Source organism: Thunnus maccoyii, chromosome 1, assembly GCF_910596095.1.
Source record: "Thunnus maccoyii chromosome 1, fThuMac1.1, whole genome shotgun sequence".
Lineage (NCBI taxonomy): Eukaryota > Metazoa > Chordata > Actinopteri > Scombriformes > Scombridae > Thunnus > Thunnus maccoyii.
Window position 1 is genome coordinate 8,983,352 of NC_056533.1, and position 13,964 is coordinate 8,997,315.

The 13,964-nt window shown below is 39.1% G+C and overlaps 1 protein-coding gene across 2 annotated transcripts; it reads left to right on the forward strand.

Annotated features, from left to right (window-relative positions):
• Positions 1-462: 462 nt before the first annotated feature.
• On the forward strand, positions 463-6,837 carry mrpl46 (mitochondrial ribosomal protein L46). Of its 2 annotated transcripts, none has more exons than XM_042420015.1 (4): positions 463-765; positions 4,195-4,396; positions 4,964-5,134; positions 6,442-6,837. In XM_042420015.1, the coding sequence occupies exons 1-4, from the start codon at positions 505-507 to the stop codon at positions 6,687-6,689; spliced, it is 882 nt and encodes a 293-aa protein (XP_042275949.1). In that variant the 5' UTR covers positions 463-504; the 3' UTR covers positions 6,690-6,837. The 2 variants fall into 2 exon arrangements, with proteins under 2 accessions (XP_042275949.1, XP_042275950.1); XM_042420016.1 differs by lacking the exon at positions 463-765 and adding an exon at positions 2,898-2,960.
• The last annotated feature ends 7,127 nt before the right edge of the window (positions 6,838-13,964 follow it).

The following is a 13,964-nucleotide window of genomic DNA, read 5'->3' on the forward strand; positions in this document are numbered from 1 at the left end:
CTTTTGGAGGGGTGGCAAGGTCATAATTACATTACTACTGCAACTACAACTACTAGAACCACTTGTAAAATTAATCGAAAAATAAAAATATTACCTATATAAATATAAAAATATATTTCTGTAGTACATATAATGACATATTCTTGTTTTTTAAGTATATTAACGTCAAGCTCCCCTACTTTGATCTGAATAGACTGTTCTTTTTCGGCACAGAACTGTGGGTAAAATTGCTGCCTTCATGGACTTCGTAAACCCTCGTAAATTTTAAACGTACAAGGTGAACACTCGCTAACTAAAGTAAATAGTTTGACAATAAATCTGCTTCATCCTCCAGATAAGTCAACAGATAACACTTTACATTATAGGCACTAATATCTTTATTTTACATTCAGGTATCATTGAGGGGGAAACACGTGGTTAAAAATCCTACTTCCATCCGGTTTTTATATGAGTAGCAGCCCGCGTCATATTTTCTTGCACATACATTGAACGTAGCAGAAGAAGATGGCTTCGCCCTGTAGAAAGATGGCGAGTCGGTCTCTCATACAGTTCATGGCTTGTTTCGGGAGGACAGCGGCCGGTAACTCGGTGTTTCGTCAGTTTTCCGGCAGTCCTGTGTGTCGGGCGACTTTACAGACCAACATGTTAACAGAAAGACCAAGTTCTCCATGGAGTTTGACGGCCGCGGTGTGTCTGCAGAGGTTGCCGGTGATCTCAGCGGACAGCAGCCCGATAGAGCAGCAGGTCACAACCATGATGCAGCAGGTGCGTTTGTTTTATAACTCACAGTTATAACAAATATACATTCACTTCTAGACACTCGTTCAGTGCTCGTTCAAAACGTGCCTGTTTGGAACGGGCCATTTGCTTGACCTCCGGTTTAGAACCATGGATGTATAAAGATATACGTCCATGTTTAGAGCCAATCACAATGTTTGTTTACAATAACTTCCGGGTTGAAAACCCATGCGGCACGTCATGGATGTATAATAAGTATAAATGCTCCTATAATACATCCTTGCGGCACGTACATACAATTTAATGGCGCGGAGCAAAAATAAATCTCAGTTTAAGCAAGTAAAGAAGTAAAAAAAGAAGCGTATGCAAATAAGTATAAGTAAGTACAAGCAGTAAGTAGAAAATGTATTTAAAGTCGATATTACATGAAAAATGCCTTTTTAACCATTTTAGATCACATCCCTGTTCATATTGTGCACCAAGAAGCGTATGCAAATAAGTATAAGTAAGTACAAGCAGTAAGTAGAAAATGTATTTAAAGTCGATATTACATGAAAAATGCCTTTTTAACCATTTTAGATCACATCCCTGTTCATATTGTGCACCTACTTCACAATATATAGGCCTACAAAAATCCATGTCTTTGTATTCTTATATCAAAATCCAATCATGTTTTCTTCCTGTAAAACAAAATATGATATGTGCTTACATAGGCTTGAACCAACCAATTTCAACCAATAATATCATGACATCCACCCATCAATTAATCTTCAACTTTTAGCAGCACAGAGCTAAGATTCATTATGGCACCATGGATGTATTATAAGAGCTGGATACCTGACCAAAAATGGCACCCATTCAATCTGATGAGAACTGCTTGGCTGGCGCAGACACCAAAAAAAGTTCCTAGCTTCCGGTTTGTGTCAAGGAATCTGATTTTTAAATCACTTTTTTTCAGCTCAAGGAAAGTTTACAAATATAAAAACTCCATGGATCAAAAGTTCAAAATAGAAAGAGTTATAACTGACCTTGTTTGCAGTTTGAGGTGTCCTTTCAACAGTTTTACAGTATCTTTTACAATGGTGGTCTATGGGGAAAAGGCTATTTGGGCTGCAGGAGGATTTTTTGCTGCAATACTGCAAGTGACCACTGGGAAAAATTGGCTGCAAGACTGAGCTGCGGAGTCCTATTCTGCTCTTATAATACATCCATGTATGTATGTACCCACTGTTGAACATTCAAATTAAATTCTTCCAACGTAATGTCCCACCTGTCTGTAGATTTGGTTTATGAAAGACACTAGCAAAGCTACATAGTACGTAAGATAAGCTCAGTGGAAACGTCAGATAGGTCGGACCACTGTGTGTACTATACTATATACTACATTATATCTTTCAACGGTACAGTAACGGCTTAAAATGACAACAGAAATAAACAATTTTGCCGATTTCACATATATCCGCAATTCAAATCAACCACCAGTTATATGTTAGCGCAACGTCGCAGTGATTCAGTCTGTTACTGAACCTTTCATCCAAACAACTTTACACTGGACACTGCACTTCCTCAGGTCCTCAGCAATACACCCGCCAAGTGTAAAGTCGATTGGATGGACTGTTGTTGAGAAAAGTGATTCTTGGAGCATACTCACTGTTTGCACATTTCTTATTGTTTAGAAGTTGAATAGAATCAATCTAAATTCAATCATGAAAAGTTCAGCTGATAAGAGTGTCATTAACATGTAGGAGTTATCTTAATGTTACAAATCCTTGTTTGTACAACAAACAACTTCACACTCGACACTGCAGTTCTTTCAGTCTCCAGCAATACAGCCACCAAGTCTGATGTAGATCGGATGAACGGTTGTCGAGATAACCAAAGAAGAGACAGACACATATACAGGCAGAGACTCCTTCCTTTATAGTGAGATTACAGATGCACAGCTATCAAAATACACTAATGTGTCAGTGGTAAAAACATATACATACAGTATAACAATGCTGAAGTTAGCTTCCAATTCGGTTTTAAGGGGAAAGTTAAGGGAAACAAATAATGATATTCAGTGGCTGATTCTCCACCTGTGACCACTGAAACAAAAGTGAGGACACCTGTGACTTCCAATTAAGAAAAATTTCCTGAACAAGGTTATAAAAGAACCTGTGAACACCACAACTTTCTCAGTTTTGGCCTGAGTTGTGTCTAATGCAACATGGCTCCACATGGTAAGGAACTGCCTGAACAAGTAAGAAACCAGATTGTGAGACTTCATATAGATGAGAGAGGGTACAAGATCATTGATAGGCTACTGAACAGAAGCCAAAACACAGTTGCAGCAGTGGTTAGGAGATACAGGAGGACCCATACTACCAATAACCGAAGGCGCAGTGGTAGCTCGTTACGTTATACCGGTTATACCGGTATTGACGATAACTGATATTTAAAAAATGAAATATTGATATCATGTTGATAATACAAATATGATAATATTGTGGAAATAATCCAGCGCCTCTTAAAACCCCTTAACGTTCCAACGGTACACAACTATGTTATGTACACAACTCCTGTCTTTAAGTGAGTTTTCATTTGACACATATTTGGAAAGCTAAGATTCTTGTGATTTGATCAATGCAAACCATTTATGTAAATATAAATAGTTTGCTGTGATTTACTTACATATATGAACTGCTTTTCCACCATAGCACTTGTTTTGACTCTTTTATATGCACAAAGTTTAGTGTCAACAGGGGAACAAAGCACTATAATGTCTTTATGCTTCAGTTACTCTGAGGCAGAGGTTATTTGGTGTCTCTAAATGGCTTTTTTTTGCAAGACGCCTAGAAATGCCCTTAGAAAAGTGTGTAAAATATTCATTTTCTGTGGTATTGTTATTAAATTAGAACTTGGACTAGTTACGGCTCCATGCTGTGGTCCTATTGTGTTTTCCAGCTATAGTTCACCTGCAGGCATCTGTTTGCAAAAAAATATTCAGGCGGAAATAAAAACCTTCTACTTCAGTGTGTTCAAACTTCTTTCAAACTATGTACAGTTATGGTTACCGACTCTCTCCACCTCCCTTTACTCTATTTTGAGTGTAATTCATTTGCCAGAAAAGAGGCAAAACACACAGTAAACAAAGTTAAAGATGATTTGACTGATGGCATTTTTTTCCCCAAATTTTCTATAGATATCGTAAATTCTTTTGGCCACGATAACCGTTTTGTGAAAATCTGATATTGTGTTATCTTATTATTTTATCACCTTTTATCAGTCATATCCTGTCAAAATACACTGTGACATCAGCTGTAGTTTAGGACAGTGTTCAGCTATACAGGGGTACGGGACATAATGTTCAATGGCCTTCACCACACGACAACCAGCTGTATTTTCCAAATCAGGTATGTAAACAGAGGTCTGAAAAGTGTCCTGGAGTTTGAGTTTAAGAAGTGTTTGTTTCAGATGGAGCTGGAGAAAAGCTTGCTGGCGGACCATGAGCTGCGGCTGCTGGAAGACGCTGAGAGAATGAGTCGCAAGCAGGCAGCTGACTATGACTCTGACGAAGAGGATGACCACAGACACCAGGAAACCGTGCTGGCTCAGGACCTGGAAGACTCCTGGGAGCAGAAGTTGAAGAGCTTCCAGCCTGCGCCGAGGGTCAGAGGTCAGTTCAGGAAATAGATGAAAAAGGGGTAACTGAGTAAACCAGAATAGCAGATCTGCAACAATTAGTCGGTTAATCGATTAGTTGTCAGCTATTAAAGGAATCGCCAACTATTTTGATAATCGTTTAAGAAAAAAAATGTCCAAATTCTCTGATTCCAGCTTCTTAAATGTGAATATTTCCTGATTTCTTTAGTCTTCTATGACAGTAAACTGAATATCTTTGTGTTATGGACAAACAAGACATTTGAGGATTAACAAACAGTGATTGACATGTTTCATCTTTTTCTGACATTTTATTGACCAAACAACTAATCGATTAATCGAGAAAATAATTGACAGATTAGTCAATAATCAAAATAATGGTTACTTGCAGCCCTACAGAATATACACAATATGGGTTTTTAATTTTAGGGTTTTTTTCACATTCAGGAAATCTCTTCGCTCCAGCACTCCTAATTTCCATTTTATACATTGTGACATTTCAAAAGTTTGAGGTAATTTAGCTTGACAGTTACAGAGAAACATAGCTGTTGTGAACCAGCTGACGGTCCTGTCTCACGTTTAGGTGATGTGGATAAGGACTTGACCTCAGTGGAGCGCTGCCTGGCCGACTCGCTGGTTCTTCTATCCAAGCAGCAGGTGGGTGGCTCTGAGATGTGGCTGCTACCTCAGACTCAGTGGCAGGAAGGAGAAACCCTGCGACAGACGGCCGAGAGAGCCCTCGCCTCCCTGCCAGGTAACATGAAACACAACGTTTTTTTTTAAAATGACGCAGATGATATTTTTGCTGTTATCTTGTACCTAAGGAGTATTTAGTGTTTCCTCCTAGAATAATTTTTAAAACAAAAATAGAAATGGCAGGTAGGCAAGACTGTTATCATGACAAAACAATGCTATAGTCACCCTTAAAATAAAGTGTATATATATGTAACCAATCAAATCAGTCTGTATGATATCCCCATAATGAATTTAATTATTCAAGATTAATTATTCTTAAAACATGCTGCAAACAGCAGTCATGCTGTCCTTAACAAAATCTGCAGCTGTCCATGTTAACTATAAAATATAACAAAACATGATATCTCTGAACTATGTGGTTAATATGACCTTTAAACCTCACTGAAGGCAGGATATACACCAAGATACCATCTACATCCTTAATATAAGTTGTAACAGGTCGTGTTATCATCAACACGCTCTGTTTGTTCTGTTCTTACTGTATCTTTATCTTAATTTCTTCTGCTGTTCTGACCTAGTTTTAACATAAAGAACATTAAAGTTTGACGTGATCTTATCTAAAATAGTTGCGTGTCACTTATCCACAACAAATTCTCCTTAAACCTCCAACCTCTCGGTCCCAACTTGTCATATTCCCTTAGACCTCCATTGATGTCAGCAGTAGATTAGCCTTCGGTTCATAGATCTGCAACAACAAGGAAATGACTGGAGGAAAGTTAAGGTTCAGTCACAGCAGGAAAAAATGGAACAAATGATCCAGTAACAATTATGGATCTTAGAAACATTAGGGAAAGATATTTAACATCTAAAAAGCGGTGGATTCTTAAATAAAACGCCAGTGACTGAGTGTGTTAAACGGTCTCACAACATTACTCATGAACTATTAATGTGCCAACTCCATCCATCACTTCTCATTAAGACTTTCCACTTGACATTAACGTCTGCCATTTGGTGGAGGGTTTTATTTAAAGCGTCTTACAGTGCAGTAGCAGGAGTTGATCCATTTTTAATACAGCTGGACTCAATGGGAATTGAATCCCTGACATGGTGTTGTTGAGCCCACTGGGGCAATGTGATTTACACGACATGAGATTAGATTAAAAACGTAACTGAGAAAACTGTGTTGTTGTCACAGCAGAGAATAAGAAACAGAGCGGAAACAATTATAATCCAGAAAAATACGGTGTTAACAATGCAGCTGCAGTGTCAAATGGTCGGGACGACCGCATGAACATCTGCGTTTTCACTCACTTTTTGTCTTAGTACTCCATCTGTATTAACTCACAGCCACATGTCTTCATGCAGGAGCCAGTTTTAAGGCGACTTTCCTCGGCAACGCCCCCTGCGGAGTGTACAAGTACAAACTGCCCAAAGCTGTTCGGACGGAGGGCTCGATCGGAACAAAGGTATTCTTCTTCAAAGCCGTTCTGTCCGACAGCGGTCCCTCCGCAGCCCCGAATGCTCCTTTTCTGTGGGTGAGGAAAAGCGAACTGCAGCGCTATCTGAAACCAGCTTACATGATGAAGGTCGACCGCTTCATCCTCAGCCTATGATGCCTAAACTCATAACAGGGACACTGACTTCCAGAACAATATTTATGAGGCCCAGAAAGTTTACTTATCTGCTGTCTTGTATCAAACAATGTATCTTCCCTTCAAGCTATGTATGTTTCATTGTATAAATAAATTGTTTTTCCACACATATTGTGTGCGTCATGAGTGTTAAGTTGGCAAAACCCTCAGATCTTATGGCAAGTAATATCTATATGTATAAAACTTCTAATACATGACCTTAAGAATGGTCCTAAACTTTGACTCATGAGTCAAAAGATTCTTAGTAAAAATTAGGACTGAGAAGCTTTGTATGAAGAAGCCTCCAGCAAAGTCTAAATGTGATTGTTCAGTGCTGACTGCAGCGACTCTTACAGTAAGGGCTGTAAAATAAGAGCTACAGTTATGTCTACCCAGAATGCCCTCACACTGACTATCAGCCAATAGCAGGCCTCCAGGTGTGATGTATCACAGCTCCATCACATCAATCATCACAGATTCATGTACACCTAAAAATAAAACATTTAATATAAAAAGTTTACTGGTAAGTTCATACATTAAGAATCATTTTAAGGGTGACCAGCTGAGGCAGAAGCTACGCCTCATCTGTAGCTGGCAAATGAATGATAAAAGATACAAGTTCTGTCCCAACACACACACACACACACAGCAACATGACAAAGTTCATGATGCATTCAACATGAATACAATAATGTGATTCTTCTCAAAGTTCACATGTACCACGTCTCTGTTATTCCAATTGCATTAAATATTAAATTAGCTGAGCTGTGAAATACAAGAAGTCTGTTGAGTTTGAAAGACAACAAAACAGAAATGACTAATTAAACAGGTTCTAAAAATATAAACTTGTCAGTATACACTTTTTACAAAAATGTCTCATTTTTTTTAGGTCAACCCCTGTGAGCCTTCAGTTCTGAAAAAACCCAGCAACAATTATATATGTATTTGCTTAAATAATTTTAAATCATATTAAGGACCTCCACATATGAATATCACTTAAATATTCATCTATTCTTTTTAACCATATATCCTTCTTGAACTCAGAGACTTTTATAAGTAATATCCTAACTAGAATCTATTGTTATTATATTATAATAGCATAACTGTAGGAGAAATATAGATTTCCTCTTGCATGCTTCAATATATTAAACAAAGCTTGTCAGTGCTAAAAGTTACTTTTAGCCTTTTTTTTTTTTTTTTTTTACAACACTCCTCAGTCCTGTGTCAAGTGTTTCTCGACTCATAAGTTAAATTTGAGGACCATTCTTCTCTCACAACCATTTGTAGAAGTTTTATTTCTACCAGCCCTGGTCAACCATCAGTGAGCAATTCAGACTGTCATGTTAACTTAGAGTAGCAGGTGTCTTGCTTTAAGTGTTTTGTTTTTTAGAACTAGCTGTTAACGAGTACATATCTAGCACCAAGAACTGAACAATAAATGTTGCTGCTGCAGTTTGGAGTGCACACTTGATCCTGAACTGTGTGGGCCTGGCAGGCCTCAGGAGCAGGCATATTCTTTGTCTAACAGTAGATGGCAATATTTGCACACCAGCCACAGAGGAGCACTGTGAGAAGCTCTGTAATTACGCCTGTATAGTGACCTCAGAGGGGGACTGCAGAGAGAGCTTTTCTGATCAACTTGGCTTCCTATTTCTCATACTGAAAATATCCATCATACCAGGCTAATGTTCCTTTGGAATAGCTACGATAATTCTTCTTAGGTAAGAGCATTCTGATGTTCCCGAGCCGTTCTCTGCCTGCGATCAGCCTGTTCTTTCTATTTGTGTCTGCTGGGACAAGGAGTTATTAATGTTGTAGACACTGACATTAGATTTTTCCATCTGTATTTTCAGAGTTTGCTGAATGCCCGTGGCCTGTTTGTGAGATTGGCTGAGTGCAATGGAGCCCTGCTCTGTCAGTGGATGTGAAGGTCAGGGCGAGCTGATAAAGGCCATTTCTTACTGTTAGACAATTTGCTTTGCACACAGAACCAGAGCTCACTGTTCTGCCGGCTGACAATAGCCTCCTGCAGCCGTCAGTCCAGTTCTGGTACCTGACGTCAAATCAAAGTAATGACAGGTACAAAAAGAGCAACGTTTGCTGCTTTCATCTCCAGGGGGAGTCTGATGAAAGTATCTTCACCCAGTTTGTAGTAAAATTGACTTATAGGTTAGATAATTTAGCTTTGGATCAGGAGGTTGCCAGTCTGAATCCTTAAACCATCAGGGAGTAGTAAGTGACCAAGAAAACCAAGGTCAAGGTGCTCTTGAGTGAGGCACTACACCTTACTCTTGTGGAGCTGCTCACTGAATAACAGAAGTTGTTGGGCACCTCAGGGTGTGAATTAAATCTGTAAATGCAGGATAAGAAAAGCCATGAAAATAAAGTTTAATGATGGAATCAGGGAGGGTTAAATAAAAAAAGTGCCTTTGAGATGCATTTTGGGAAGAGTAGGACAAAAACTCAGGACATCTCTGCTTCTGTGGTATTGATTTTGACAGTCCTTAAAAAAAAGTAAAATGTCTCTTTGTCCAAACCTTTTAAGATGCGGTTTCACCAGTAGTTAAAGGGCACAATGTGGCATTGCAAACTTGGGAGTGACACATTAAAAAAAGAACAGTCAAAAATGAAGCATCAGAAGCTGAGATTTTTTGTTCCTACTATGGGTCAAGCTCAAAACACACTGGATTCTACATTCCTATAATAACACTCAATTGCATCTTTTCTCAATTTGTAGTACAGACTTTATTTTAAAATAAATGTATTAAATTTAGTCTCCAAGTCCAATCTGACACAACCCTAATGACATCATTAGGGTTATTTTAGAGTCGCGAAGTGGGAGGAGCTACTTCGGCGCCCCTGGTTTGGAAAGTAATATGTCATTCATTTTTCCAATAGACAATGTTATGAGACTCACAGTTTGAACATTTCTATGGTTTGGATTGACAGGAAACTCCCAGTTAAATCATCAGTCGACGAAGATGAATAACTGTGTTAGAAAATATCTGAATCTTTGTTTCTGAGAAAAAGTCTTGTACTTTCGACTTTTTGTCAAAGTTAAAATAATTAAAACTGGTGGCGAAAACATAAACCTCTAAGGATTGTTACATTATTAATATGAGGATATTGTTTACAGAAAATTTGAAATGGGAATACAGAATTGGTAAAAACAGTCCCGGAACCAGCTGCACCTCCCACTTCACAACTCTATTTCTGACTTTGGAGAGCTCCCTCCAGAGACAAAGAAGAAATGAGGCTGAGTAGTATTCCTCATGATGAGTAAACCGAAATTCATGTTTAAAACCAGGGGAGTTCCCTTTTAAAGAGAAATAAAGTCGAATGTTTTTCTCATTTTCTGGAACAATTAATTCAATCTCGACAGTCACCAAGCAGAAACAAGCCAGACAAATTTGGTCAGTTTTATTAGTCCATTTTACAGACATTCATCATTTGTGATATTATTGACAATCATGATCATCATACAGACATGAAAATGCCAAAACATCTAAACAGGTAGAGGCAGACAGAGGTAGAAGATCATGGCTTCACTTCAGTAAAGAAGCTCACCTCCTCTTCCTGCCAGAGGCTGGCCAACAGTCTACTTCTTCATCCAATTAGACAGCACATGATAGGACCAGGATAACAAATGTCAAAGGAAAGGTCTTGCAGTTTTTCGCCACTGGAAAGGGTAAAAGAGAGACGGTAAATGCCGAGGACAAGGCACGCGGCTCGGAGGTGGCTGATGGCCAGTTTTCAACCCTGGCTGCAGCTTTAGAAACAATTGCACGTAGAGCAGAGGATGGTACTACTGCCGCGAGGCTGTCACATTCACACTGGCCTCGTCCTCTCCGGGGATTTCAAACTGATTTTAAGGCAGGAGCTGATTTTTTTTTTTTTACCTTATTCTCATGATCCTTTGAAGTTCAATATATGGAGCAAGGAACTGCCGGGGTGAGGGGCTCAGTTCCATTGGGGTGACCAGTGCTAAAAATACTACGCTGACTTATTGCACTGTCAGACACTACCAGAGGTAAAATCCTCCACCAAATGGTATGTCTCCTCTTCAGTGACACTGTTGGTGGATGCAGCATCATTACATAACAATGATTAAATCAATATCTATGAAAAAACACAGCAGAAATAAAACAAATATATAAAATCCCTCTGGCAGGGCAGTGAAAATGAGCTCAGAGCACACAGTGAAACTTCTCCACTCTGACATGTCAGTGTCATCTAAACAAAGCCTGGCTCCAGAAGACAGCAACCATCTGCAGAAAACAGGGCAGCTCTGTTTGGAGTCAACCTGACTTAGTGAGACTAAAGGACTGCTCCACATCTCCATTCACATAAAAAATACAGCAAACCCCCCTCAACTGTGTTTACACACTGCAGCTTTTTTTTTATTTATGCAAATCTCTCATGACTGAGTGGAATGTAAGCAGGCCAGTCGTTCACAGCAGCTTACCAAAACATTTGATAAAGAAGCTTATTAAGACTCTTTATGTAACAACAATAAAGCACAAAAACATGCAGGTAAAGGAGTGCAAGGCTCCTGGATCCCGAGAGAGCCGGACCACCTTAAGCGCCTTTTCCACCACCTACCCCATTTCCACACTCCCAGCATGCACTATATTTCTTACCCTTAATCATCCAGTGACAGTCAGCTAAGCACGCACACTTTCAGCCCCATCCTGCTCGCCTTTACACAGTGAAACAGATGCCCACTGTGCATTCGTTTCCCACTGCTCCTACTACCCAAACCCCTGACAATACTACCCCAGCACAACCAGCCTATAGCAACCACTCTCCAAACAACTCCTTTCTACAAACAACATTTTTTAATCCACAGAAATTGTGATTGTTAGCAGGTATAATGCAGTAGTGGCCTTGTGACTCAAAAAATTGGGGAGGACAGGAGGAAAACCAACCCACGGCATCATGTGATCTTACACTAGTTGGCTATAGAGGGAAAGTTGGGGGCTCCCCAAAGTCAGAAGACCTAATCCTCTATGAACCATGAATGTTTTGTCAATTTTTTGTGCCAGTCCACCAAGTAGATGTTGAGATATTTCACTGGATAAATGGATAATTTTACCTGCTGGTGGCGCTAGAGGAAAAGTCAGGGAACCACCAAAGTAGGATTTAGCCTGTGGGAAACATGAAAGTCCGAACAAGATTTCAGGACAATTTACTGCTTAGTTGTTGAGGAATGTTAGTCTGGACCAAAGTGGGGGACCATCTGACTGACAGACCAACAGTAGTGGACAAAGTACACAACTCCATTACTTGAGTCAAAGTATAGATACTCCTGGTCAAATGTTACTCTGATACAGATGAAAGTTGTTCAGTCAAATTTTTACTTGCGTTAAAGTACTGGAGTACTTGCTCTTAAATATACTTAAGTATTCGAAAGTACATTTTCTTTTTAATGTCGACACATTGCTGCATTGTTGCCACAAAGCATTTACAGAACCTAATGATTCTGAAACAACCTACTGAATGGACTGACTTGCTCGTAGAACCTGTAGAATGAAAAGCTTATAGAACCTATAGAAACAGCTTAATTGACAACAGGACAGCCATTGTCATTTTCATAGTTTTGTTTAACACCCCCTACCCCACCTCCCTAAAACAGCATGGCAGCGTTCTGACACAGCTCTGGCAGTGTGTGTGTGCGAGTGTGTACACGTACGCACACTCAAAAAAAAAAAAATAAATAAAACAACTAACATACATTAAAATCTCAGATACATACCTTTAGCTCTTAGCTCTTATAACTGCCCAATAGCAACACTGCTTTAAGCAAGACAAAAAAACCCCAAAAAACTATATGAATCTTTCTTCATTTAAAAAATCTGAAACATGGACTTCAGATATGGCCATGGTGCTCTGGAGAGGAATCGTCATCTTTATCTGCCGTAGGCATCATTATTACCGCCGGGTTCAAGCTGAACTGTACAAAAAGCTCTTTGAACTTGACTGACAGTGTAGGTGTAGTTTACTGCAGCTGCTTCAAAGTAGAGAGTAACGGGAACGTTCATAGAAATGTAGTGGAGTCAGAAGTACAATATTTGTCTGTCAAATGTAGTGGAGTAAAAGTCATAAGTTTCCAAAAAATAATACTCAAGTAAAGTACAGATACTCAAAAAAATGTACATAAGTAGAGTACTCAAGTAAATGTACTTCATTACTGTCCACCCCTGCAGACCAACATTGTCATCCCTAGAGCCACACTGCTTGGATGACATGCAAATCTATGACTGAATTTCTTACCTTAAAAATAGTGAAAAAAAAGAGATAAAAATAAGCAATGAAATTCAAGATAAAAACACTTGAAAAGAGATTATGTATTTTATTTCAGCACAATTTTGTAGTTAAAGCTCCTAAAAACTTGGTTTCAAATCTTATGTTTTTTTCTAGCTGACATTATGACTAAATAAACAACAATCAAAGTTAAAGGTCAGAAAAAACAAATAAGTTATATAATTTTATTAAGATTCAACTAATCTGCTGAATTGATCAGATTTGATTAACACTGGCCTGGCAACATAAGAAGAAAAGCCCACAACTGTCATCACATTTTGATTCAAATGCAGTGTTGCTAAATCTTGACTGTTCCACAGATGTACATGACATCACCCTTTTCTGACTCAGCTCTGCCGACTTCAAACCTGTAAGAAAAGAGATAAACACAAATACATTAATCTCTACGGCTTATAGTAACAAGGTGACTGAAAAAGGCAGTATGTTTTCAGGGCCTTTAATATTTTAAACCAGGCCTGAAAATAAGTCTCTAACAACCTTTAAAGGAGACATAAATACTTTGATGGTAGAAGCATCACCAGGAAGACATTCTGATTTTCTTGAATTACCTTTTTTGGAGTACACTACTTCTACCCCAGCAGCCATTTTCACACCCTCAGAACACAATATTTCTACCACAAGAGCAGACTCTTTTACTCTGGCTGCGTTTAGAGAAAATGCAACAAATGCAGTACCTGCTGCGTTTCTGAGGGCTTTCTAATAGCCAGGGTGGCAGACTGGAGGAGGAGAAGCAGGGATGAGGTGTCATACGCTGTGATGGTTGGGATCTGTGACTGAGCAGGGGGTGATGTGAGCCATCTGAACCTATAGTCTACCACCCATCACAGCAGAGAGGCACCAACAGGGGCATGCAAACAGAGAAAAACAATGAAAAAAAAAAGGGATTTTGCGGCAACCCATTGCTCTTGCTAAGGCCTGTCCTTCACAGAGATG

Coding starts and splice junctions, on each gene's coding strand:
- mrpl46 (XM_042420015.1), top strand. CDS start 505: ATGGCTTCGCCCTGTAGAAAGATGGCGAGTCGGTCTCTCATACAGTTC. Junction 766..4,194: donor TCACAACCATGATGCAGCAG/GTGCGTTTGTTT, acceptor TGTTTGTTTCAG/ATGGAGCTGGAGAAAAGCTT. Junction 4,397..4,963: donor GCCTGCGCCGAGGGTCAGAG/GTCAGTTCAGGA, acceptor TCTCACGTTTAG/GTGATGTGGATAAGGACTTG.